The sequence below is a fragment of the Mauremys mutica genome, chromosome 10 (genome assembly GCF_020497125.1).
Source record: "Mauremys mutica isolate MM-2020 ecotype Southern chromosome 10, ASM2049712v1, whole genome shotgun sequence".
Lineage (NCBI taxonomy): Eukaryota > Metazoa > Chordata > Testudines > Geoemydidae > Mauremys > Mauremys mutica.
The window spans coordinates 37,512,563-37,535,675 of NC_059081.1; the positions used below are offsets into that span (position 1 = coordinate 37,512,563).

Here is a 23,113-nt window from a genome sequence, read left to right on the forward strand (position 1 = left end):
GGTGATCGCGGTGCTGCAGGTGAAAGGGGAAGAAAAGGTGAAAAAGGCGACATGGGTGATCCTGGTTTGTTCGGAGAACCTGTGAGTTCCTACAATTTATCAATGTTTGTTGTAAACAAATTTTAAACACCCTAAGTATATGGCTGCGTAAAGTGTTTTCATCACTATTTAATTGCAAATAATCTGAAATACTTATGAAAAAAAAGTCAAACCATGCAAGGATTTTAAAGACAGAATTCCTTATAAAATACACATTCCCTTGCTCAGTGAGAGTCCAGAGGTCAAAACAATAGGTGCAGCTTCTTCCTTAAAGAAGTGAAAGTCAATCAACTTAAAGGTACACAACCACATAGTTCTGTTCTAAAGTCAAATTTAACTGTCCATCAACCCTCTCCATAAAAGAGAAATGATTAAGTGGGGGCAATCCTAGAGTTGAGGAACACGGATGAAGGGAGAGACCCAAATAATCATCACAGCAAGGAGCTTCTTGTTTTGTGTTTTGTTTCATTTTTTACAATAAATGGGAATTATGGCAATCCCAGAGTTCTTGCAGCTACTCCTATAGTAGCAGGTTGGGAGGCAGAATGTTCTGGGAACTGGCATTTGCAGAGCATGGCAGGCAGGAAGTAATTTGCATGAGTTCTCTCTTCTCTGGATAGATGGCAACTCACAGCTCTGCAACTGGAGGTTTGGGGTCTTCTGGTCTCCATAGCATTTTGATCAGTCTTCTGACTAGACTCCAGTTACAGCTGCAGTCTCATAGGACTTGTGCTGCCCAGAAGACGGTAGATACTGTGTTGGACTGAGCCCTAATATTTTAACTGTACATTTTTATAGAAAAGAGAGAGTTATTATCTAAATATTATGTAAATTACAAGGCTGATAAAATAATAGTTCAAATTACATTAGTTGTTACTAATTAATTGCTAATAGCTAAATTATGGTCTTCATTGCAGGGCAGTACTGGACCCAAGGGAGAGCAAGGCCTAACAGTAAGCAAATCTTGTTGTAAAGACACAAATTAAATGCAAGATGTTATGAGTTAATGAATCACATGGGGATTATTATTTGGAATGTTTCCTGACTGAGTTTTACATTGAGAAAAAAATGTTAGTAGTCTCGCAACCGGCTACATTATCCACATTTAAGAAACAATACAAAAGGTGCCTGACTTGACTTCAATGGGACTTAAACACTTCTGCAAGAGTTTTATTGAATTGGGGCCCTGATGCAGTTCAGACTCAGCAGAGGCATAATTAAGCTCACAGCATGAAAGACTATGGCATTTTTGATCAGAACAAATATCTGAAATTAAATGATTGGCAAGGACAATATTATAGGTCATCTGAGAGTGTACAATTGTCAAATAATGTGTTATTTGTTATTTTCTATTTTTTTCTTACTTAGAGAGAAGATATAATTAAATTAATTAAAGAGATATGTGGTAAGTGTTCAATCAACTTTACATTTCAGATCCTGTTTATTAATTTACTTTTACCTTCTACTCTTCCACCATGAGTACAGAATAACTTTATCATTGCATAGCTAGTATATAATAATATATTAAGCTCTATTCAAGCTATAATGGAAGTAATATCTATTATATATACACACACGAGTAAGTATAATAATAAATTCAGAACTAATCATGATCTGATTTTTATTCTTCCTCTACAGGCTGTGGTATTAAATGTAAGGAAATCCCTATGGAGCTTGTGTTTGTGATTGACAGCTCTGAAAGTGTGGGACCAGAAAATTTTGAGATAATTAAAGACTTTGTCACTGCTTTAGTAGATAGAGTAACTGTAGGCAGAAATGCTACCAGAATTGGTCTTGTACTCTACAGTTTAGAGGTTCGGCTAGAATTTGGACTTAACAGGTACACAACCCAACAGGATGTGAAACAAGCAATTAGAAAAATGCTGTATATGGGGGAAGGTACATATACAGCAACTGCTATCCGCAAAGCAACACAGGAAGGATTTTTTGGTGCTCGAACTGGTGTGCGAAAAGTAGCTATAGTATTAACAGATGGACAGGCAGATAAGAGAGAGGCTATTAAACTGGATATTGCTGTCCGAGAGGCCCATGCAACCAACATTGAAATGTATGCAATAGGAATTGTAAATACTTCAGATCCAACACAAGTTGAATTCTTGCGTGAACTAAATCTGATTGCATCAGATCCTGACAGAGAACATATGTATCTCATTGATGATTTTAATACTCTTCCAGGTGAGTGCATTTTGTTTTCATTGTGTTAAATATTTGTAAATTAATCCAGAGCATGCTAAACTTGTCCAATGGAAAGAATGGCTTGTTTTTCTTTCTGTGTAAACTTCCAGAGATCTTGGCCTAGATTTTGAGCTATACTGGGTGCATCTTGAGGGATGGGGTGCAGCAGTTTCTGAGGCTGGTAAAGAAATGGTCCAACCCATAGCATAAGTTAGAGCAGCCCAAAGACTGCTCTAATTTACACTAGGCTGCACATGCCAAATGGAGTCATTCTGGCAGCTGGGAATTGCAGGAGCACTGAGATGGTCTAGTGACACCAGCTGTGCGAAAGGGCTGGGTAGAGGTAAGGTACTGAGCTTCTACATTGGTTCAATGCCAGCCACAGGTTCCACTTACAAAATGGAAATTCCCAAATAGACAATTAAGCCAGGTGTCCTGCTGATTCGCACCACTGGCATAATGCAAAGCATCCAGAGCTGGGAGCCAGAATCTGGCCCACTGAGACAAATCCTGATTTCTTACTCTCTTCCATGGGATGAAGGCAAGCGAGATTGGCCTATTATGAGGTAATGACAGAGATATTTTAAGAGATTCAGAGGCTTTTGAATAAGCACAGTTGGCTGAGTTTAGAGACACAGATCTTGTTTTATGCCACAATGTGCCATGTACATTGGAGTACAAGTAATGGAGGTCTGAGGGAGCTGGACGACTTATGGTGAATACTCCAGACGGGCTGTCTGTATTATTAATTAATAAATAATGAAAATTAATAATTATTATTAGGGCATATAAATAACCTTATTTCCTGTTTGAGTCTCTATTTCCATAAATAATGCTGTTCTCTGTTCTTTAAGCTTTGGAGTCCAAATTAGTAAACCAGTTTTGTGAAGACGAGCATGGTGCCTTAATATATAATCGTATTGGAAATGGTGCAAGCATAAGTGGACCATCTATCCATTCACTGTCTTCCGGTTCTTCACGTTACTTACTTCACAGCATCAACAATGTTAATGGACAATCAGTTTCATCAGACAGCCATGGAACATCTGTGAGAGAAAGCAAGCTTTCTCAACCATTAGTTCCGGTATAAAAATGATTCATTTATTTTAATAACCAACTGGCTTGTATGTACATCCTTGTCTGCTAATGGATGCAGTATATCAGATTTCCCCCCACCCAGTTCCCTCTACTGGTTGAGCTAGTGAAGTTTCTCCTATACCTTACTGGGAATTCTGAGAGCTATATGTTGTGAATGAGAGTTCTGATGCAGCATAGTAACAATAGTAACAATATCCATGAGGAGACAAGGATTATTACAATCATGTTTAACATAATACATTTGTACTGATATTGAAAGGGCTGTTATACTCTGAAAAATAATTAAGAAGTGGCATTTCTTCTCTATGATTCTATATTATATTTTTTCTGATTACAGAATTTTGAAACAGCCAAAACCACAAACCTGTCTTGGGATGAGAGTCAAATTGTATTCTTCTGGCTCATGCATCACCACCAGAAACCAATATTCACCACCAAAATTTAGATAACAATTCTCTGGCTTATGCATGATCTAGAATAGAATACAGTTCACCCTCACATAATACTACAAACTTAGCTAATCAGAGTAAAAAATAACTTATTTTTGTCAGAAAAATAAACAGATTTAACTTTGAATTTGCATAGGGAGCTAATCAGGATACTAAAATGGTGCCATTTTTCATCACTTAACAACCTTAACAACACTTTAAGAAACAGCACTGATGGTTTCCAAAAAGAATCCAATCTAGTCCTAGGTTCAAAAATCATAGTGACTTGTGGATTCGTTAGGAGCCCACCTCATTTTTAGGGACATGATTAACCTAAAAGCATTTTAAAATTAAATAAAATTAAACATTTGTTTCAGACCAAAGAATCATCTGTGGCAGTTGATGAAGATGGGCAGCCATCCTTGCCTTTGGTGAACACCAGAGGTACTTTCACTATCATCTTGCTCCTTACTATTTCACATCCTAATTCATCTAGGCAAGACAAAAATCAATTCTTTTTTCTTCACTTGCAGTAGTGGTATCATCACTGCCATCATCATCGCCAGACAAAATGCTGTCACCATCTCTTTCATCAGCTTCCTCTGTGTTGCCTACACCCAGACCAGGTTATACATTATACTCAACTTTTAATTGTGATTACTTGAACATTAAGCTTTATTAAAGATCCTAAATCAGAGTTACATCTTCAGGACTAATTCATTTCCTAGGTTTGGTAAAGCTATGATGGGGAGGAGGGACCATTTTAGGATTTAGAGTGGACTCAGTCCCATTGGTTCTCCAGCATCTTCATCCAACTTGCCCTGCCTTCCCCAAACAGCCAGGTCTTGCTGTTTCCCTCATGCTGGGAACAGGAAAAGAGGCCGGGGTCAGAAAGAATCTGAGGGAAGGTCTGCACTAGATGTGGGTGTCATTCCCAGTACAATGAGAAATATTTTCACTAGCCCTCAAAAATAGAATGTAGCTGTGGCAGCATGAGCTGTGTGTATTGTGAATCCATGATTTGTGCTTCAGTATGTTTCAACATGAGCTGTGGGACAGAGACCCCCAATACATACCCATCAGAGATGCTAGGCACATACTCAGGGCACCTAACCCATCCCACAGCTCACAATGATGCAGCTACATTCTTTTATCATTGATTTATTTTGCTTATCAGCTCTTCTGTTATGTGCAGTACTTGATTACCACCTTCACCATTAGAAGCGAAGTGTGCATATCTTAGAAAAAACACTGAATACAATTTCTGATTCTAATAACTATTCTAATGCTAGGGCTCCAATACCACAGTGATGGATGCTGTACCAGAACTTAGATGGACTATGTATTGTAGATAGTTAACATAAGGGTTTTAGAACCAGAAGCACTCATACATAGTACCAATGCACGAATACCGTATATACTTCCTAGTTCTCTAGCCTATCAATCTTTCCTCCCTCTTAGTTTCTGGTAAGATTGACTGCTGACAGTTAGCTTCCAAAATTATCAGAATGTTTCCAAAAAATTTTTATAAATAGTCTGTATGGATAATAATTTTATAGCACAATATTCCTAATTATAATTTTTATGATTTGTGAAGGTGCTTGTACCTTCACTCACAAAAACATGAGAGCTAATCTAATAAAGGCCCACATTTAATTAGGCTTCCAAATTTCAACTAAAATCTTTAAAAATTTCAACTGAAACTTTTAATTGCTCTATCACATTAGCAGCAATAAAAGAGTTTAAAAGGCACAAACATTGAGATGCAAGTTATTTTCACATGCTGAGAGCTCTTTTTATCCTTTGTTTTTTAAGAAAATATCCTGGATCTACGATGTAAATTGAGATTAGATCAAGGGTCATGTCGTGTGTATATAATAAAATGGTACTATGATAAACAAGCTAATGCCTGTGCTCAGTTTTGGTATGGCGGTTGTGATGGAAATGCAAATCGCTTTGACACTGAAGATGAATGTAAAAAGGCCTGTGTATTTCATTCTGGAGGTAAGACTGTATAATTTTTTCTACATTAAGAACTGGTACTTTATGTGATTCCCTAATATGGTTAATTATCTGGTATCTTATATTACATAAAAAAAAGTTAAAGAATGTTATTAACAAAGTCAAACATTCAAAAGATAGAAAATGCCTAAATTAAGCCTGCCTGTGCAACCTTAATGTTGCCCACTTGTGGCTTTAATTTAATACAGGCTTTAATTACATGACAACATACTATTTTTTCTACAGGACCATATTCAGTAGTACATAGAATGTAAGCTTTCTGGGCAAGGATTACCTTTTCACTACAAATCTGTACAGCACGTAGCACAATGAGAGGCTGATCCTTGATTGGGGTCCCTAAACGCTACTGTTAAACAAATAATAAAATTATAAGAGTAGGCAAATTTAAATTGTACATATAGTTTGGTTTAAGTAACATTTTATTTTTTGTATAAAAGTCTCTAAACAGTATAATTATGTACTTTCTTCCCCTCTGTTACAGAAGACTAAAGTTTGATTTGAATTCTGCAACAAAGACAACTTCTTTTTTTAAGTAAAAACTGAAAGTTTTACACAAGTGCTGTTTTTACACTTGCACAGTGATCTATTTAAGTATGATATCAAAATACTTTACATCAACTTACAATTTGAAAGCAAATACTACTCAAGGGTTATCACTATGTCTGTCAACTTGCTATCTACCAATATTAGAGCTTCAACGAGAAGGACCAATATTTTAAGAGGAAGTGGCATAGAGGATTCTTGGGTTTTTTCCTAGCTCTACCAATTAACAGTTCCATGATCTTGGGAAAGTCACATATGTCCTCTGTTTCAATCCACCCATTTGTAAAATGAAAGACTGTAGTGTTGCTCCCTTATGGGGAGGGTCTGAGGCATTAGTAATTTATGTTTACAAAGTACTTTAAGATCACTATGAAAGTCACTGTATACACGCAAAATATTATACTTGTAACTATTCAAAAACATAGTACTTCTGATGTAAAAACTCTTTAGTTTCCATTGACTAGTAAAATACAAGATGAATCTATTTAATAATGCCTACAAACATATGTGACGGATTATAACAGTAACTGGCATTGCTAAAATAGATCAATTCAGTCCTAAAGTAGTTTTTATTTTTAAAGTATTGTTTTTCCTGAAAGCAGTGTTTGATTTTTAAATGCATTTTAATATTTTAACCTCAACATTTTTAAAATCTCATTTAACTTACGTTCAGAACAACTGCAGCATAGGCCTGACAATAACAAGACATTCTGCATTCCTGTTTAAGTCACTGCCCATGTGCATTGCTGCGTTTATGTGCAAGCATAACAGTATATGATGTATTTTTTATTAATCAAATTCTATACTACAAAGCTTGTTTGTAATAAAATTATTTTGTTTTTACTGCCAGTAGAGAGAATTGATAATATCAACTTTGCAAAACTAAAGAGCTGTCTTGATATGATATTTAACAATCACACAGGTTCAAGTTAACACTTACAGTTGTACATGTTCCTGCTGTAGTCACTGGAAGCACTGCCACTGATTTTAACAGGATTGAACCTTCTAGGTTATGCTCTCCACTCATATACACGCTGCCCATCACTGCATATCTGGGGTTTTATATAAATATCTGCAACAGTAAGTCCAGAATATCAACAAAATTTACAGCATATATGAAGTAACAATTCACCCTTATGGAATATACTGCATTTCCTACATGTAATCAGTGAGGACTTTCATTAAACACTTACTCCTACATATTCTAAGAGAACTAGATAGCTCATTACTAAGATTAGGATTCCGTCATGGGTATTTTTAGTAAAAGTCGGAGACAGATCACGGGCAATAAACAAAAATTCACAGAAGCCCACAACATGTCTGTGATTTTTACTAAAAATACATTGTGGGGGAGGGGGGAACAGTCAGAGCGCTTCAGCCCTGCTAACTGCACGGGTTGACCGCTGATGCTCCAGCCCCAGGGGGAATGACCCAACCCTGGTCACTGCTTCAGCCCTGGAGCCGGTGCTCTAGTGGCAGCTGCTCCAGCAGCCCCGGGGGCCGCTGCTCCAGCAGCTTTGGGGCTGACCACTGCCTGCTGCTCTGGTGATCCCAGGGCTGACAGCTGCTACAGCCCTGTCACTGTGGAAGTAGTCACAGAGGTCTCAGAAAGCAATGGAATCTGACCTCTGTGACAGAATTGTAGCTTTACTCTTTACTAACCCTGCAAGCCAATGTGCATTATATCTTTAGAGCACAGCTCTGATTCCAGACCAGTCAGTATATCGATACTATCTGACAATTCTTCAATGGCCTACAGGACATGAGTTGCTGGTTTTAGTCCAGTTCCAAATACATAGCTGACCATATTACAAAACCTAACACCATTATTTGTACCTTTATTGGCAGTCTTAACAGAGAAACCAAGAAATGATCTATTGTCTTACCTATAGAGGTGATCCCTGCAGAATACAGATGAAGAAACTAGAAGTGCTGCTGTGTTATAAATTATCTATAAAGAGAGTACTTCAGGCTGCAGTACTTGGAATTTTTCAGAATCACTACATTCACTGGACTAGAGGAGACATGTACTGTAAAATTAAATATTACATATACTATCTCAGTTTATATTTATGCTTACTTCCTCCTACTTGCAGTAACTGATGTGATTGTCAGTCTTGCTTTATTTAATATATTATACACACACATACTCAAAATGTTTAAAAAACCAAACATATTAAGTTTGCAAAAACCCACCACTCAAAGTTAGGAAATGCCAGAATTATGGCTGCATCTGCAACCTTAATTCAGCCCCCTTATGCATATGCATTATGATAGTCTTGAATTACATGATCACAGGCTATTTTTCCATAGGACCCCTGCTTCATTTAGCGCACAGAAAGAACAATGCTCAGTTTGTGGTGAGCTATTTTTGTTTTTTTCTCATTGTTCAATGTGTGGCCCCAGGTTTTATTCACTGCACACTATTCAAATCCTGCTCAGAAGACAAAATTATTAATTTCCTCATTGGCTTTCCTAGGGCGCTTATCACTATAGAATCTTAGTCTAATTTGTGACATCTAAGAAAATTTTTTAGAGTATTTAGCATTGTATGACACTTTATATGTTCACAGGACAGCTCACATTGACTTCAGTTGCAAGCCCTCAGCACTTCTACAACCTCAGCTCCCAATACCAGTCTCTTTGTCCAGCCAGTCCCATCTCAACTCTCAGTTTCCCTCTCCTGCTGCCAGCCTCCAGTTCCATTCCCCTCAGATGCCTTGTCCCAATCTACTAAAGTTCAGCTCTTTTCCCCTCTGCATTCAAGTCTAGCAGCTTCCTCCTACTCACTGCCTAGGCCCAGCAGAGGGGTCACTGGAAGCACAGGAGAGAAAGGCATGCAGCAGTTCTCCAAAAAGGGCCATATTTTTAGCATTTAATATACCCACCTTATCCCCCACTTACCCTGAAAGGGTTAATGTAGGCTAAGGAGGCAGCCAATTAACCAGACAGGCCACAGCTGAGGGGGATGAGGTGGTTTAAGTAATCCCCTTACTTAATAATGAGGGAGCCCAGCTGAGGAAGGAAGGAACTGGACTGGATTAATAGGATGTTGGCAGCAAGGAGTCTGCAGCCACTCCCTGGGAGATGTATCTGGAAGCTACAGAGCCAAAGTAGCCTACAGTTATTCCCTGGGAGGAGGAAGTTTTGGGGCAAAACCAGGGGGGGAGCTAGGAGATTAGAAAATGCTCCAGGGAGAAAGGTCCAGAATGGAACACACTTGCCTGCTGATTAGAGGATACCTAAACTGGAACCCAGAGTAGAGGGCTGGCCCTGGTTCCCCCTACCATCCACTGGGGAAGTGGCACCAGTTAGGCAGTGAATGGGAAAACTGCCTGAGCCTGTTAGTACAAAGGGATTTTGATACTCCAGGAAAGGGGAGGATACATGTGACTTGGCTGGAGGGCTAAACCACAAACACAGAGCCTCTTGCCTTGCAAAATATTACTGCTTCCTTTTTTGTAAAAAAAGGATATTTGAGCTAGAGAACTGTTTTTGGTTATGACATGTATAGGTTTTCTTTTATAACACAAAGAACAATTTTATAAAGGAAGGCATGTGGGAAATTTCAGTTCACTACATTTCTTTGATGGCTTCCACACCCTACATGGGATGAAATTAATCCATGGGGTAACTAGAGTCAAGTTAATGGAGTTACACCAAGGATGAAATTATCTAAAGATTTGTAATATTATTTACAGTGCACTAGCACCCACAGCTCCCAGTCAGGGATCAGGACTCCATTGTCCCTACCCCAAACAGCATATGATCTTGCCACAGGTGCTCATCATGCCATCCTTCACTAAAATAGCTTAATGTAAGTAGTGGTATGTAATCAAATTATTTTAAGTAAACCATTAAAATGTATTTAACAGGTTTTTTTTCTACAAGAAATGTATACTGTAAAAAGTATTAACACATGGTACATGTCACCTGTGTTCAAAATGTGAGTAATATCATGGTATCAAGTATGACTGAAGAGTCACTATTCAATTTACATGCACAATGGCAAAAGTAATCAGTAACAGACAACCTGATTATTTATCTGATCCATAATTGATGATCATTTATTTTTTCAAAGTAACCTGATTGCAGATATGACATATTATTATATAAATGTTTGTGTATCCTTGGATGCTATTTATTCTTTTGGAACTTTTACTGTTGCTGGTGGAAATTAAGCAAAAGAAGGGGGACCAGTACAACTGAGCTTTTCTATATTCAGATGTGTAGAAGCAGATAGACTAGATGTCTCAAAATGTTCTTACTGAATTTCAAACTCTAGATATTTATGAATCCTGAAAAAGCTTTTAAAGTTTAGTATCGCTAAACATATTTTTATGAAGATCTCTTGGCATCTTCAAAACCTGAGTTTACACAAAAGCAAGGGGAAGAAGTTAGACTCTTGCTAAATCAGATTGAAAACATAAGGACCTACCCCGAAGAAAGCGTGTAGAGCAGGAGCTGAGGTGAAGGAAGAGAGGAGAATACAAGGCAACAGCTGAAGGGGCTGAAACCCATCCCAGCCCCGTCCCCAAAGCTTGTTACAGCAGCAGGAGCCCTAGAGCTGCCAGTTACAGAAGAAAACCTCTGCAGCGGCTACATTTAAAGGCGTTAAGTGGTTTCCATTGGCAGAGCCGCCTGCAAACCCGCACAGCAGCGTCCAGTACTTGGCGGTGGCCGTTGTCCCAGCGGCTGCCCAGTCAGCACAGGTTACAGACCCGGGTTTACAGTCCATTCCCTGGCAAGCTGGTGCCAGGCTGAGGGCGGGGGAGGAGAGGGTCAGCCCCCTGCCGCTGAGCCCAGGAGAACAGCGCCTCGCAGGGAGCCGGCCGCGGAGCGGGGAGGCGGTGGCTAGGGCTGCACTGAGCCAGCGGACACAACTCCGGCGCGAGTCCCCCGACCCGTGAGGCGGCGGTAGCCGCGCGCCTCCGGGAGCTGTTTGGGGACAAGGCCACGTGATGGGCGTGGAGGGAGCAGCCCCACCCCACGCTCTGCGGGCGGGGCCGGCAGCTCCTCCCAACTGCGGTCGCGCCTGGGAAGTTTGGTCCTCGCTGCGCTACGTCGGGCGGTTGCTAAGACCGGTGCCGGAGGCGGGAGAGAACTCCGCGGAGCCTTTGGCGGGCCCTGGCGAGGACCGCGAGGGGTGATGACGTCTGTGCTGGACGCGCTGTGGGAGGACAGGGATGTTCGCTTCGACATCTCCCCGCAGTGAGTGGCGCCGCCGGGCCTCCCCTCTGCGAAGCCTCCCTCAGCCCCGTTGCGGGGCCTGGTTCTCAGGGTGGCGGGGCCGCTTTGGGGAGCCTGGGCCGGCCCCGCCAGCCCGCTAGGGCCCGAGGCAACTCCCGGCACAGCCGGGAGCAAGGGGTGAGAGACCCAGAGAGGGGCCGCGCTGGTGACTGGTCACGGCACGACGGGGTAGTGCCTGCGGGGAGCGGCCGGGCCCCCCCCGGCTCGGATGTGCCTCTGGCATCCGTTTTTACAAGGGAGCGGTGCAGGGGGGTGCAGGGTCACCCTGTGAAAGCCTGAAGGCTCGCGGGAGTTCTAGCGCAGATCCCAGTCCTGCCATTTACGTTTAGGGACTGGATGTAGTCAGGGCTCAGAAACAAGCAGTAGGTTGCTCATTCCGTGTACCAAATCCTCTGGGAAACTACTGATCCATTTTCCAGAATCTCCACTTTCATTTAAAATAAAAAGTAAGCAAAGAATCTCAAAAACGTGAACTAAGTGTAACCAATGCAAAGATGTCCGCATACAAAGATGTGTGCCACGTTCACTTAATCAAGGTATTTACTTAGATGTCTACTGACAATGATTGTAAGTGTCAGCATTGCTATCTGTTTAATTCCTCATGCAAGAAAGCAGTATCTTCACAGATCTGTACTATTTAAAGAGTGAATCTCAGTTTGGTGCTACATGTAAGTGGCATTTTGGAAGATACTGCTTCCCCGCCCCGCACATACACACTCATGATCCCAAGAAATCTAGCAGAGCCCACAGGCATACTGAAGCCACACCAAAGCTCACAGAGCACACTTTTGTGTTTTGAACTTCTGCACAATCTAAGAGTGATTAACTTCTCATTTTGGTAACTCTGATGGGTGAAGCTTGGAAGAGTACTTCTCTTCTCCCACAAATCTGACCCCTGTTTATAGAACACTTTGGCCTTCATTGTGTCGAAGGGTTACCATATTTCTGGTTCCCCAAAAGAGGATGCTGCCAAAGAGGGAGAGCTTGTGGGGGGGTTTACTCACTGGAGGTGGGAGTCAGTGTTGCCCCCCATCACAGTGGGAGGGTGGCTGGCACAAGCCCAGGATGCAGCAACAGCCATCGCAGATGTAGGGGAGGGACTAATCGGGAAGGGGGCCAGTCGGGACCCTTTTTGAGCTGCAGCTTCTCTGCTCTGAAAACCCCCTGGACATTTCATGTTATTTTAAAAATCCCTCTGCACAGAGAACGAAGGCTCAAAAAAAGAGGCTATGTCTGGGGAAACCTGGATTTATGGTAACCCTAGTGTGCAAGGTCAGATGTCTGAAGCAATTTCAGAAACATACAGTTATCTCTTGAATAGTTAGTTAGTGTGCCTCTTGTTCTTTTTTATAGGAAAGTTGGCTTCTATTTAGTTTTGAAAAAAAATCCTTAAGTTTATACTGTGTGTCTGGACATCATAGGAGCCAAAGCCTGGGGAATGGAGCAGGTCCTTGAAAGAGCATAATGAAACGCACATCCTAAAATAATCATGGTAGAGAAAGAAAATCAAAGTTCACATCAATAAGTATTTTCTACTAAGAGCCATAGTTTGCTGGATAAGATTGAAGGATGCTTCATGGTGAGAGAACAAAATTAAAATTGCTCTGGAATTTGAACTTTACCGCTGAAGCAGAATTTGGTCCCCAGGGCACGTGTTTTCCTGAGTGTAGACTCAAAAGAAATGTACTTATTAAGCTAATACACTAAAGCAGTGGTTCTCAAACAGGGGCACGTGTACCCCTGGAGGTACTTGGAGTTGTTCCATGGGGTACACCAACTCATCTAGATATTTGCCTGGTTTTAGAACAGGCTACATAAAAAGCACTAGTGAAGTCAGTACAAACTAAAATTTCATAGACTGGTTCGTTTATACTGTTCTATACATTGAAATGCAAGTACAATATATGTCAATTGATTTTATAATTATATGGTAAAAATGAGAAAGTAAGCATTTTTTTCAACAATAGTGTGCTGTGACACTATTTTTATGTCTGATTTTATAAGTTTAAGTTGAGGTGAAACTTGAGGGTACACAGGACAAATCAGACTCTTGAAAGGGGTACAATATTCTGGAAAGATTGGTAGGGGTTGGCAACCTTTCAGAAGTGGTGTGCTGAGTCTTCATTTATTCACTCTAATTTAAGGTTTCGCGTGCCAGTAATACATTTTAATGTTTTTTAAAAGGTCTCTTTCTATTAAGTCTATAATATATAACTAAACTATTGTTGTATGTAAAGTAAATAAGGTTTTTAAAATGTTTAAGAAGCTTCATTTAAAATTAAATTAAAATGCAGAGCCCCCCGGACCGGTGGCCAGGACCCGGGCAATGTGAGTGCCACTGAAAATCAGCTCGCATGCCGCCATTGGCACGCGTGCCATAGGTTGCCTACCCCTGGTTGAGAGCTACTGCACTAAAACAACAAGTAGGAAAAAACCCTTCAGTTCAGCCTGAATAACAATAAAGTCACTGTAATAGCTCCAGCTTATGGCAACAGACTTACCATTTAGATAATCCTATGTAGAGTGTATTGCAGTAATCCTGTCTGGACTTAGAACTGCATGCATTGTGGTTTTTAGATTAGAGTAAAAATCTAAAATCTGTGGTCTAGAAATATTTATAAAAAACAGTAAAACTCTTTCTTGATCAAGATTGACCCATTTGGACAGAGAGTTTGTAGAACTGTTTACCTACTCATCTATTAATTTGCCATCTGCCACTATGTTCAATGCCAGAAACAATTGTGTAATACTAGACAGACAAGGACTGACACAGCTACTATGCTGCATAATGTTAAACGTATTTTTAAAAACACGGTAGTCCTAGAATTCATTACTCTTATTGCAAACATTTATACAAACTGTGATATTTCTACCATATTAGCAAATCCTTGGTTCACATTCTTTTGTTCCAAATATTGGTGGCTTGTGCCACATGTCCTCCCAATCAGTTATAAAATTAGCTGCACAACATAAAAATGAACGTGAAAGTAATGTTTGTACAGCACTTTGAAAATATAAATAAGTGTTAAGTATTATTAAAATATTTTCTCTTGATTCACAAGTGACTAAAAATAACATATGGTAAATTGCAAAGAAAAAAGAAAAGAAAACCTGGCAAAATTTTCATTGCTTGCTCTTCTCAGTTGTCTGCAGTTGAATTAAAACACATTAGCACTATATATTTGACTCAGTAGTGCTGGTTTATTGTTTCCATATGTTGTTTCCATGCAGTTATGTTCATTTGGTGTCCCCCTTCTGTTTTGGCCTTCCACCCACCCCGATGGTGTATCATCATGAATTTCAACACCCAACCAAATATCTAGGTGACAAAATACTTAAAGTAGTAATGCCAAAAGAAAACCCATAAGTGAGAGTAGACAGCAAATAAGGCAGGGAATTGAAATTTAATTTGGTATCTAAAAAGCAACATGAGCTTTGAACTGTATACCAACAGGCATCACTGTCATGGACTTATGAGATTGTATTTCCTCTCCATTGAAATTATACCTAGTAGGACCTGACTTTCAGATATGACAAACATGTATAGCTCTTACAGCATTAGCTCTTATTGCATTTGTTGGGGAGAAGGTGTTAAGAAAGGGAATATGTGGGAGTAGAAATGATCACCACTTTGCAGGGCCCAAGAGAGTAAACCCAATAATATCTTAATTATACCTTATTTTGTTGTGTCTAGACCATAGTATTTTGTGATCTGTTTAAATGGAAATGAATAAATGAAATGATAATATCCAAAACAAATAAAATTACCTTGTTTTAGACAAATGAAAATGAGACCAGGAGAGGTTCTTATAGACTGTTTAGATTCTATTGAAGATACCAAAGGAAATAATGGAGACAGAGGTAAGTGTGTACCTAATGAAATTCTCATTTTCTTAACTTCTAATTTATTTAATCATTGAGGGTTTAAAGCAGCTGCCATTGAAGTTAATGGGAAAACTCTTAGTCTAGGTCTGTACTGGAGGGGGGAGGGAAGGGAGGTGTCGACCTAAGATACACAACTTCAGTTACGCGAATAGTGTAACTGAAGTTGGCGTATCTTAGGTCGATTTACCTGGCTGTGAGGATGGCGGCGAGTCGACCGCTGCCGCTCCCCTGTTGACTCCGCTTCCCTGTCTTGCTGCGGTGGAGTTCCGGAGTTGACGGCAGAGTAATCAGGGATCCATTTTATCGCATCTACACTAGACACAATAAATTGATCCTTGATAGATCGATCACTACCCGCCAATCCGGCGGGTAGTGTAGACTTACCCCTGCTCACTTCAATGGGAACAGGAGTGGATCCTGAATGTATAATTGTCAGAAAGACGGAAACAATTACGCCATTAGAAAATGATTATACCTGAAGTTGTTATTTCTGAAAGGAAAATGCAGAACTATCAAGTAATGTTCTACAGTTGACTGTGAATCTTGTAAGAGAGAGCTATTGTATGCATATCTGATATTGGTCATTAGTCTTCTCTCTGAAGAAGATCTTAGGAAAACAAACATCTAGACTATAATGCAGACTATACTAGCATACTTGTGCTACCAGACAAAGAACATATATCTAGCCTCTCAAGGATATCCACCAGGTAGTGCAGTAGGTGCCAATGGCATGGATTTGATAGAAAGCAAAATAGGTGATGGAAAGTCTGTTCCTGTGGATTTGTTTGGAATTGTGTGGTTAGGAGGCAATTCTTTTGGGTTTAGTTTCCTCCCTAAAAACAACTTGGTGATCTTAAGATATAATCCTGCAGAAGGTTGTATAGGCCTATATTACAACTGTATAATTTCTAGTTCTAGTGGGAACTTGTTTAAATTTTATAACACAAGAGGGTTTCTTTTTTCAAGATTTACTGTACTCTCTAATTATCTCAGTGGTTTCTCCCATCATAGGTTAAGGTGCTTCTGTGGACAGAAAAAGCGATAAATTCATCATAGAGTGTCATCGGACTAGGTTTTAAAATTGTGCTATTATCAGGCAACTACATTTTAAAATGATACAGCCTATTTCTCAGAGGACTGTTAGAAATGGTAACAAAACTTTCATTTATCAAGTTGTTGCAGGAACTGGAACTCTTTAATTTGTTTAAATTAATTCATTAGCCATCCTGATGAAGGAGCTTAAATACAATGCAAGATCTTTTCATTATTGAAAAGCCCTTTGTCATAGGTTTATTCCCCACTTTGAACTTTAGCGTTCACAAGATGGGGACCTGCATGGACTCCTCTAAACTAAAATCCTAGTTTAGATCTGGTTCTCGCTGCCACCAGTCAAGTTTTAAGTGTCTGACACACTCCCTGTTCCCCAAAAACTTTCCCTGGGGAACACAGATCCAAACACCTTGAATCTCAGCACAAAGGGAAATAATCCATTTCCTTCACCTTCTTCCCCCTCCCCTTGTCCTTGGGAGAGATACCTTGATTCAAACTCCTTGAATCAAACAAAGAGGGATTCACTTTTCCCCCTCCCCTTCCCTTGAAAATCCAAACAAGGGAAGAAATCAATCAAGTTCTAAAAAGAAAAGATTTTATTAAAGAAACCGAGATAGTGTACTTTTTTTTCTAATACCAGGATGGAAAAATATCACAGGGTCTGACTTCTAAATCTGGAGAGACTTCCCCCTCCCTCCTCCTCAGAATAATCAAAGTAACAGCAAACAGGAGTAAAGAATTTATCCAGCAAACACACAATTGCAAATACAGAAAGTAACTCAAAAGACTAAGCCGCCTTTTTAACTAATACTCACTATATTGAATAGAAGAGGCTATTTCAGGAAACTTGGAGAACTTGAAGGATATGACTGGCCTCTCTTAAATCCAAAAAGAGACTAACTCCAAACAAAGAAACACAAAGACTTCCCTCCACGGAGATTTGAAATTATCTTGTTCCTTGATTGGTCCTCTGGTCAGGTGTTCATCAGGTTACTGAGTTTGTTAACCCTTTACAGGTAAAAGAGACTTTAACCCTTAACTATCTGTTTATGACACCCTTCAAGAGAAGAACCCACAGATTCTTTTGTTTCTTTGTCTCTACTTAGAACAAAATGTTGGGCCTTTCTTATACAGTAATAAGGGATATGCACAACTGTGATAGGGTCTTCAGTGGCCAGGCAGCCTAGCGGTTAGATCATTGGTTAGGGGCTGGAGTGGGGGACCTGCCCTCCTTTCCCTCAGGTCCTGGCTCAGAGTCCTGGGCCAATCACACCCCTAGATAGGGGAGATGGATCTTGCTCCGAGCCATGAGGAGGGTGCTTGGGACCTGTTGTCTGAGTTGCTCCCTATGTATGTCCTTTAGTTTGGGGCATGGTCCTGCTAGCCCAGTTTCCCCAGTTGGGGCTTGGTGTTAGATTCCTCTTGGCAGGGGAAGAGTTACTTGCTTCCAGTGGCTGCATTGCCAGGCAGGCTGCATCAGTGCCTTCAGGCAGACACACAGAGAGTTCCTGCCTCTTCACCAATCAGTACCTGACTGAGCCAGGCACCCTTTTTTTCTCCTCCTTCGAGGCCTGACATTGGCTGCAGGTATAATGAGGCGGGGCTAGCTGAAACCACAGGTTTCTTTAACCCCTGCTGAGCCTGGCAGCCATCTCTCTGCTCCTTCACAGCCACATAAGCTGCCTTCATGCTCAGCCAACCACTCCTGAAGATGGTTGGGCTGATGTGCAAGCAGAAGGAATAGAGGGGATTTGCATAAGGTCCAAGGGTATAGGGCTACTTGTTAAAGTAGCTCATGTAAAGGAACTCCTCATCCTCCCACCCACCACAATGAGAGTGAAATCCGTTAACTGTTTTTTGTTTGTTTGTAGGGCTTACCTCTTGTGGGTATCACTGGTGTATGGGAGTAGAACTGGGCAAATAACTGACTACTTGGTACTCTGGCATTTCCGGGGGGAGGTTTTGATTTTTCTCTAAAACTGTAGATTACAAAAAAAAATTCAAGAAATCAAAGACATCACAAAAATTTTGATTTGGAGCAAACATTTCTTAAAATCTGAAATGTTTGGTTTCATTTCTGGGCCTTTTTAACTTTTTAAAATAAAAGCAAGGAAATTGAAGGGCTAGATTCACAAAATGACTGGAAAAGAAGGTGGTGGTGGTATCCCCCTTATAACCTTTAGGGCACTCTCTTTGGATGTAGAAGACCTATATTCAGTTCTTTCATCTGCCTGATGTGGAGAAGGAATTTGAACGTAGGTCTCCCAGATTTCAAGAGAATCCCCTGTCCACTGGGCTGTGGGATATTGTGAGGCAGGTCTCTCAGTCATTCCTGTTGAAGCTATTCTGCTTTGTATAAAATACTTGAATAGTCACTGGGCTAGAGAGAGAATGAGAATAAGTGTGGCTTAGTGGTTAGGGCTTACCTGAGGTGGGAAAGTCCCAAGTTCAAGTCCCTGTTCTAAAGAGAGATTGAGAGAGACCTGCTCCAGAATACCCTGAACAGAGTGGTTGGGGAAGTCTTGTGCAATATGGGAGATCCAAGTTCAGATCTTTTCTCCACATCATAGAGAGGGGGGAACTATATTTGGGTTTCTTTTGCATCCCAGGTGAGGGGCCTAATGCCTGGAGTAAAGGTTATAAGGAAGGCAGCTGCACTACTGTCACCACCATCGCCCCTGGCCATCCTGTAAATCTAGCCCAAAAAATCAAACACATTGTCTCAGATATGTCAAAATCATTTGTTTTAACATTACCAAAGTTATTCTGCTTGTTGGTTTGACTGAAACTATTTGAAATAAGCGCACATTCGCAAATAATTTTGACTAACCTGAAACTGCATTTTTTTCAGTGAATAAACTACTTAGTCAAAAAAAGTCACTCAGCTCTATATGGGAAACTGTTTCCCTCCTTCCTGATTGCCACCATGAGAGATCTTTCTTAGAACAGGCCTTTAGTCCTTTCTCTAGCTGACAACTCTATCTAAGAGTTGTTAGCCTGAAGCTCCCTTTTCGTGTGTGAGACCCATCTAAGGTTCACGACCACTATTGCACTGGTAGCTGCACAGTCACCTGGGGGAAACCCATTCCTTTAATACAATCTTGACGTAGGTGCTGAACATGACTCAGTGTCATTCTATGGTGGTAATGAACTCTATCTAAAATAAAGGTTTTTACAACAAAAGAAAGATCAGTGTTGACGTTTGGTTTGTAGGGGTTTTCAGGAAGAGGAAAGGAGGCAGTTGTTATTTAAATTTTAAGTTTTGTGGAGCAACTTTGAAATCTCACGGTTAACCTGGACAGTTGTCAAATTTAATGAAAAATGTTGCACTCTTTGTTTCCAGGTAGACTTCTAGTGACAAATTTACGGATTATTTGGCACTCATTGGCATTACCTAGAGTCAATCTCTGTAAGTATCCCCTTTAGTTAAGATGAATAAAGTTTTGTGTTTTCTTATGTGGTAGTATGCTGAATTATCACAACAGTAATGAGTATAGCAATAAAGTTACAGTCTAATATTGTGTGCTACTGCAAAGTCTTCAGTCTCCCATTGCTACCTAACCTGGGTATAATCCAGCAGTATTCATTATTCCTTTCAGTAATATAGGAACTGATATAATAATTCCTAGATAAACTGTCAATGTTTAATAACAATTTCTCAAACTAAAATTCTGAAGATCACAACAGAGTGTGTTATAGTTTTCCTAAAGTCTGTGGAGGTTTGCCTAGGAAGAACTGTTTCATTTTACTGTATTTTGAATTGCCCACTTGTCATATCAGTATATGCTGTTGCCACTTCTTTATTTTGATTTAGCCTTGATCCTCATTTTTTTTCTCTCCTCAGAAACATATCATTTACTTTTATGGGCCCTGATTCAGCAGGCTACTTAAACACATGTCAAACTTCAATTACACGAGAAACTGCCCAGGTGCTTAAAGTTAAGCATGTTCTTAAGTAGCTTGCAGAACGGTAGTGTGTGTCATGGTACATTTGTTCAGCAGGCATTTTGCTCCAGATACTCAATTTCCAGTAGCCAAGAAAGTAGAAGTCCCGATTCTCACAAACTCAATCCCCCCTACATTGTATTACATATTTGTGGTGATGTTTTTTTGCCAAGTTATATAAAGTTTGCTTATGGTCTCAAGGACAGATTCACCCCTGCTATAGGCAGAGGCAATTCTATCCTTCAACTTTTTAGATATTTTAAAAATTGATTATCTGTCAAAGTAACGCATTATCTATTACATGTAAGGTAATTTATTGACAAATAACAGGAAGTATTAATGAGTGAGTTTGCTAATTCTAGATTTCACACTGGACATCAATGTAGGTGCTGAGTGATGACCATGAGAGTAGTATAAATATGTGCAAAAATACCAGGAAAGACTGCCTTGTGCATCGTGTAAAGATATAAGCATCCTCATCCTTTTGCCTGCCACCATTCCCTAGTTTTCGAGACTGCAAAATCTCCTCACAACTAGCTCCCTAATTGTCCTTTACTGATTTCATTGTTGCAACCTTATTCTATATAAATTATATTTATATACATGTCTATAAATATTTTCTAGTGGAAAAATTAAAAACTGGGAAGGCTGTGAATGCCTTGACCCTACTCTTTTGACTATGCTGACTTTTAATAACCATTTATTAAGATTTCTTGGACTATTTGGACCCTTATCCTTTATCATATTTCCTAGAAGTCCCATGTTCATTCAGCAGCTACTTTCAACTCATTTTCTATTATAAAAATTAAGGTCCCAATCCTGCATAGGGATCCTTGCAAGGAAGAAAATCCTATTCAGATTTATTTGCAGAACTGGAGCCTAAATTGGGAATAATATTGCGCATGTCCCAATTTAGGTTCCAGTTCTGCTGCCCTTACACAGATGGATAGACCAGTATGCTCTAGGTAGGGCTTGGGCCTGCTCCTATTGCAATCAGTGACAAAACACTGATTGGCTTCAGATTGGGCCCCTAACTATGTCAGTAGGTCTGCTCAGATGAAGAACTAAAGGACTGGGGTCTTAGTTTTTAATAACACAAACTATTGTGGTCAGGGCAATAAAGCATTTTTTAAATTTTACCTTTTTTTTCCATCTGTCCCCTCATTCTCTTCCCATTCTTCTCTTTTCAGACACACTATCCCTTCCCTCACCCAAACTGCTTTTATTATTTTTGCACTCTTAGCTCCTGGAATCCTCACCACAATATTAATATAATGGTGGTAGGGATTTTTGTTTTGAAGGGTGAGATTCTAGCTGGGAACAGGTATGACATAATGTAAAAGGCCCAGCCAGCCTATCATAGTGTGGGCTTTTCACAATCAGTGTCCCAAGCAATGCTGTAATAGTATTGTTCTATATAACAGAATTTTCTTCTGATCAAAACTGTGCTTTTTTCCCCTCACAATTTTTAGCTGTTGGTTACAACTGCATTATAAATATAACTACGAGAACCGCTAACTCAGTAAGTTTCAAAATACTTCTTAAATTAAAAAGGTGTAAAGTACCATAAATACTGATTGCACTATATAAATAATCTGAAAGTTCATAGTTAATCATAAAAAAAAATAGTAGTGAAATGTTTGTTTTAAATATTTAGAAATAAACTTTTAATTTCATAAGGAGAGGGTTTATTATTACAAGAATCCTGGGGGGAAATAATGACTTTGGTGGGGCCAGGATTTCAATAACCAGGGGGCCAGGAAGTCAGTGTAAAACTTCCATAGACTGGTCTGGGGCCCGAATTTCACCTTAAGTGATTACAATTAGAATATGACCACACACAAAAAAATAGTATGTTTGGATTGTTGATTTTCTGTATTGTTTACAATCAAGGTGCTGTAATGTCAAAATGTTAAATATTAACAATTTTTCTTATAGAAACTACGAGGCCAGACAGAAGCTCTTTATATATTAACTAAATGTAACAATACACGGTTTGAGTTCATATTTACTAATGTGGTTCCTGGGAGTCCCAGACTTTTCACTTCAGTTATTGCTGTACACAGGTACCATACTTAAAATAATGTTAAAATTATAGTAAGTCAAGTATAGATGCAGAATTGGGGATTGCTGTCACTGATGGACTGGTCACATACTCTCACATACCTAAAGTCCACAGAAGTATTTGAAATACGAGCAAGGAATCTTAAAATGTGAGGTGGAGGGATGGGGGAGGGGGGGCAGAAAGTCTGTGAGTCCAATTAAATGAATAAATACCGTAAAACGCATTTAATTCATATATGTTATTGACCAGGGACGATATCCCACACTCTGGCTCAGCCAAAACTTTCATTCAAATTGGAATGTGGCTTGAATGAAGACTGCAGGCTCTGGCCCTACCACAGAACAAGTTACAATAACTCCAGTGCAAACCTGAGAAAAAAATTCATTGGAACAGTTATCAATTATCAATTATTAGGTGAAACTAAAATTCTTGGATTCTTCTACTGGGTCATCCTTGCATTCTGTTAAAGATTCACTAAGTGGTTTTGTCTTAACTATGTTTTGATTTAAATAAAATTTGTCAATTGATTTGCATCAAAAATGTTCATCTTTCCTTCATAAATGACCTGGAATTTGTTTGAATTAGGGCTGTC

General features: G+C 39.7%; 2 protein-coding genes and 1 long non-coding RNA gene across 9 annotated transcripts in view; 2 read left to right on the plus strand and 1 right to left on the minus strand.

Moving 5' to 3' along the window:
- The window catches only part of LOC123378640 (collagen alpha-1(XXVIII) chain-like), a 69,824-nt gene extending 62,735 nt beyond the window's left edge, over positions 1-7,089 (plus strand). The window contains exons 28-36 of the mRNA XM_045032696.1: positions 1-81; positions 957-992; positions 1,408-1,444; positions 1,678-2,235; positions 3,090-3,319; positions 4,139-4,205; positions 4,295-4,387; positions 5,577-5,765; positions 6,265-7,089. Of these exons, the coding sequence (XP_044888631.1) occupies positions 1-81; positions 957-992; positions 1,408-1,444; positions 1,678-2,235; positions 3,090-3,319; positions 4,139-4,205; positions 4,295-4,387; positions 5,577-5,765; positions 6,265-6,272 (1,299 nt within the window). The 3' untranslated portion in view covers positions 6,273-7,089. The remainder of the gene's footprint in view (positions 82-956; positions 993-1,407; positions 1,445-1,677; positions 2,236-3,089; positions 3,320-4,138; positions 4,206-4,294; positions 4,388-5,576; positions 5,766-6,264) is intronic.
- Positions 2-11,384, minus strand: LOC123378641. Of its 5 annotated transcripts, none has more exons than XR_006582691.1 (5): positions 10,765-11,384; positions 8,213-8,356; positions 7,267-7,398; positions 6,058-6,129; positions 2-821 (listed from the first exon to the last, which is right to left on the minus strand). It is a non-coding gene; the product is annotated as an uncharacterized LOC123378641 (long non-coding RNA). The 5 variants fall into 5 exon arrangements; XR_006582690.1 differs by lacking the exon at positions 2-821 and adding an exon at positions 3,164-3,281; XR_006582687.1 differs by lacking the exon at positions 2-821 and adding an exon at positions 3,257-4,372.
- The window catches only part of BBS5 (Bardet-Biedl syndrome 5), a 19,999-nt gene continuing 8,225 nt past the window's right edge, over positions 11,340-23,113 (plus strand). The window contains exons 1-6 of one of the 3 annotated variants that reach the window (XM_045032694.1): positions 11,385-11,537; positions 12,930-13,155; positions 15,355-15,437; positions 19,855-19,920; positions 21,929-21,978; positions 22,395-22,522. In XM_045032694.1, the coding sequence (XP_044888629.1) occupies positions 15,359-15,437; positions 19,855-19,920; positions 21,929-21,978; positions 22,395-22,522 (323 nt within the window). In that variant the 5' untranslated portion in view covers positions 11,385-11,537; positions 12,930-13,155; positions 15,355-15,358. Of the gene's footprint in view, positions 11,538-11,905; positions 12,023-12,929; positions 13,156-15,354; positions 15,438-19,854; positions 19,921-21,928; positions 21,979-22,394; positions 22,523-23,113 lie in introns of all 3 variants that reach the window. The other 2 variants (XM_045032695.1, XM_045032693.1) reach the window with 2 other exon arrangements.